This window comes from Cicer arietinum, chromosome 3 (genome assembly GCF_000331145.2).
Source record: "Cicer arietinum cultivar CDC Frontier isolate Library 1 chromosome 3, Cicar.CDCFrontier_v2.0, whole genome shotgun sequence".
Taxonomy (NCBI): Eukaryota; Viridiplantae; Streptophyta; class Magnoliopsida; order Fabales; family Fabaceae; genus Cicer; species Cicer arietinum.
Genome location: NC_021162.2, coordinates 53,983,224 through 53,987,928, shown reverse-complemented (window position 1 = coordinate 53,987,928; position 4,705 = coordinate 53,983,224). Strand labels below are relative to the sequence as shown.

The following is a 4,705-nucleotide window of genomic DNA, read 5'->3' as shown; positions in this document are numbered from 1 at the left end:
TTATTATCGTTGAATGTATAATAAAATATATATAATTAAGATAAGTGAGAGAGAATAAAGGAATGAAGAAATTTATGAATTTATATTTATTTACATTTTCAAAAGAATTTAATTATTATACATTCACATAATATAAAAAAATTTAGACAATAGAAAAACTTTTTACATTATATATTAATTAAATTATTTTCAAAAATAAATAATAATTTATAAATTTATATAATATAAATTCATATAGAAAAGATAAAACTTAAATATCAAGTGAACTCGAGATAAAATAATTAATAATATTAATATTTATCATTAAACTAAAACTTAAAACGACTTAATAAATTTTATTTTATATTTTACATAAAGAATAAAGACTCTTTAAATGTCGTAATCTAATCTTTGGTGAAAAAAAATAAAAAGAAGTTGTAATCTCATCTTCTCCCATCTTACAACAAGTGAACAAACAATAGGTATACCAGCTGGAGCGTTGATTTCATTGGTAACCATTATGAAGAAATCTTCGCTGTCCATACACATTACACGCTCTCTTCAATATTATCCAAAGCAATATTCTTTTGCCACCCTGCACTAATTTCCCAAATCCCCAAAAGCCAACACACACCCTTTACCAAAGAAAGCAAAATAGTTAGACCTAAAATACCTAAATAACAGATGTTCTTTCAAAACAAAATTATTATTAATTTTTCAAACCCATTAATTTTGATAAACACCGTACAGAATAAAAAAATAAAGCTACGGTCACCGTAACCGTGACCGTGGTCCCCACCACCATGGCTCTTTGCCAAGGGTCAAATCTCTGTTTACCGTTCTTCTACGTCGAAGAACCGTCACCGTTAACAACTCTTGGCATTCTTTCATTTGACGCCGTTAAAACGATGTGCCGTTTAATCTCCCTTTATAAATCATTAACCAACGTCGAAATCCACAGACTCCGTCGCCACGTCATCAAATCAAAAGGTGTGGCCCACCTTAATTCTGTTGACGAATGTTTCCTCCTAAACCTCGCTTGCGCCGAACGCCTCGAAGATCTCAACTTAACAGCCGCCGCTGTTTCACGGCTCGGCTCACGTTGCACAAACAAATGCCTCAGCCAATTCGACGCCGTTTACGCCGACATAAAAAACGGCGCCATGGATTTAAAAAAACTCGAATTCGGCACGAAAAATGTTGAAAAAGTAATCGAGAAAATGGAGAAACTCGTTTCTGCAACGAGACATCTTCACTCGGCAATGGAATCTTTATCCGAAATGGAAATTTCGGAAAAGAAGATCCAACGGTGGAGAACGATGAGAGCAAATAATGGTCTTAAGGTGAAAGTTGAAAGTTTCAATGATAGGATCATTTATCATAGAAGACAAGTTCAATATTATAAACAAAATTCGCTTTGGAATCTTACGTTTGATAAATTTGTTGGATTAATGGCTCAGATTATATGCATTATTTATGCTAGAATCGCATTTGTTTTTGGATCTTTGATAACGGGTTGCAACAACAACAATAATAATAACAATGAAGCTGTTAAGGTTAAAGGTGTTTTTCGAATGAAGTTTGAGAATCGTTGTTGTAGAATTGAACATCAAGAGTTGTATAAAATAAACCTTTGTATCTTTGATAAAGACGAGGAATCATTGAAGAAAAGTGGTAAGAATTATATGGGTCATGTTTTGAAGAGCAATAAAATTGGTGTGATAAAGTTTAATAGTCAACCTCCGGCACCGGCGGTGGGTTTTACCGGAAGAGAGGTGGCGAAGAATAATAGGGTTTTTCGGTTGGCGCCGCGGTCGACAGTGGGTGGAGTAGGGCTTTCACAAAGATATGCAAATGTGATTTTGTTTACGGAGAGGATTGTGCATGCTGCGGCGGCGATTGGAGATGACGCGCGCGCGTTGTTGTATGAAATGTTGCCGGAGAGATTGAAAGTGAAGTTGAGAGGGAAATTAAGGAAAATGTGGTTGAAATGGGAGGAGGGTTTGGAGGGAGAAAAGGAGGAGGGCGAAAAATCCACGGTTGCGGAAAGGTGGCGCGAGACGGCGGAAGAGGTGATGGATTGGTTGGCGCCTTTGGCACATGATACGCTGAGGTGGCAAACGGAGAGGAATTTGGAGAAGCAAAAGTTTGAGACTAAACCAACTGTTTTGTTGTTGCAAACTTTGCATTATTCGAATTTGGAGAAAGTGGAGGAAGCTATTGTGGAAGTTTTGGTTGGGTTGAGTTGTATATATTGGTACCAAAAACAATGGTAGTGTATATGGTGAGGATCTTTTATATGCCCCCACAAGCTATTGTTTTTTTAATATGTTGAATGCTTTGATTATATTTGTCGATAAATTTTAGGTGTTGCAATTTAAAATTTGTCGTGAAATATAGTCATGAGTATAATCTTCAAATCAAATTAAGTTGGTGATTTGATGCGACAATTTCTAAACCTTAAAGTCAATTTTGATTTGGGAAGTGTTTTTAGGTCACAATGTGATGACCGAAGATTAGTGTTGACAGTTAAGAGACAATGCCAATTGAAAAGTTATGTATTTAGTTTTTATGGAAGTACAAAAGTAAAATTTTTATTTGAAATTTCTTTTTAGTGTTGTTAACGCATTTATCAGTATGATATTTTAATTAATTTTTTTATTGATTTTAAATTTTTATTTATGAATTACGTTAACAAGTTTTTTATAATATTTATTAAATAATCAAAATTATTAATTTTATTTTAAAAATAAAAAATTTAAAACTTTAAATACATAATTTTTAATGAATTTTTTTTATATTATCATAAATAAGTGTCTTTAAAGCACTTATTAGCATTTCCATTAAAAAGTGTTATTAGCATTTCCATTAAAAAGTGCAATAATGTACCATTTTTGGATGAAGAGTTGCATATAAAATAGGTCAATAAAACTTAGCAACAACCTCATAGCTTCCATTTTGTTGTTTTCTTCGCTCAATGTGGTTAAGAGCCTACTTTTTTATTTAAAATTATCTCTAAATCATTTTTTTCTTTTCTTTTATTTAAAGAAGTTATTTTCATATTTATTTTGTTTTTGTTTTTTATATTTTTATGATTTTGTCGTCTTAGTGCGACGTTGTTTTTGTTCATTGTTTTGGTGCAACGTTATTTTAATTTTCTACTTTGTTGTTGTGTTTACTTCATATTGACATATCTCCATTATAGATTCAATTAATGGATTTGACGTCTTCAACGTTATAACTTTAGAGTTATGAGTATTTTAGATAGTTCAGTTTTGTCAAATTTATAAGTCTTGCAACATTTATAAATATTTTGTTGCATGATATTAACATGAATGTTGTGAATTTATTCACAATATTTATCATTTTTTTCATTTTATTAACTTTAAATTGTATTGTTTTCGATCAATCTAATTTCTATCAATTTGAATGAATACATATTTATTTTTTTTAAAAGAAAATTTGTTGCAGAAGCATTATGTATAGAGGAAAATAATTCAAGAGATCGACAAACACATGGGATGTCTATAGTACATGTCCACCAAAAAATTATTACTTTATAAAAGTTGAGGTAAGAATTAAATTGTCCAAGATTATTTGTCATGAGGAATAGTTGGCTTATACTTTCTCTTAAAGAGAGTATGATTTAAAGTTTTTTTGCAAATATAAAGGAATATGATATATTTTATTAAGTTATTTTTAATAATTATTGGTATAATTTTTTATTATCATAAATATAAAGTATTTTCTCTTATAATTGTCATAAAAAATATATTTTTGTAGGTATTAAGAAATGTAGTTAACTGTACTTAAATTTTAGATTTCATGTAAAATATAAGTTAAATTTATTAAATTGTTCTTTTTTAATATCAAACACTTAATTATTAATATTAAATATTTTAAAATAATTAATTTTTGTTTATAATAATGATCAGATGAAATATAATTAATACTTTCAAAGTAGTATATATAACATTAATTAAATAGTACAACTAAAAATATAATTAGTTACCTCAGAAATAAAAAATGATATTCATTTTGAAATAAATATTTCTTTTATTAAAGTAATATTTATTTTTAAAAGAACCAGATATTTTCATAGAGATCAAATTCGGTCCCAATTTTTTGTGTTTGAGACATGCACAATGAATCTTTAATGTGAAAAAGTAGTATTTGTTGTTCTATCCATGATAAGCATTGTCAATGTTGTATCGCCTAAGATGAATGGACTGATCTCCTACACAATTGGGACAGAAGGGGGAATAACAAAGGGCAATGCTGATACTAGCTTGCTGTAAAAGGTGTTCCATGTGGATTTCCGATTTGAAGAAATTACTAAATGTAGTTGAAGTATTTCATTAAGATTAAAGCGTCATTAAGATTAAAGCGTCTAAATTTTAAAATTAGATTTTAATTGTTTTTAAATTTAAAATCTAAAATGTCTTATTTTAATTAAAATAATATGTCGTAAATGTTGCAGACTGAGTTGTTGGCTCTTGTGAGAAATTATTTCTGGCGAGTTGGACTTTTTAAAACAATTTTTAATCCAAAACAATTGGTTTAAGTTAAAAATTAAATATTAGATTATTCAGATTCAAATTTAGATGAAAATATATATATATATATTAAACTAAATTATTAACTTAGACGGTTAAAAAAAACAATATAATCCAAAAAGATGCAAATGTCAATTGTGCTTCTCCTTGTTATCTGACAACCTACCATT

General features: G+C 29.2%; 1 protein-coding gene across 1 annotated transcript; it reads left to right on the top strand.

Moving 5' to 3' along the window:
* The first annotated feature begins 507 nt into the window (after window positions 1–507).
* On the top strand, window positions 508–2,559 carry LOC101493805 (protein PSK SIMULATOR 3-like). Its single transcript, XM_004492113.4, has one exon. It carries the CDS (start codon window positions 783–785, stop codon window positions 2,253–2,255), a length of 1,473 nt encoding a protein of 490 aa, XP_004492170.1. The 5' UTR covers window positions 508–782; the 3' UTR covers window positions 2,256–2,559.
* Window positions 2,560–4,705: the final 2,146 nt, after the last annotated feature.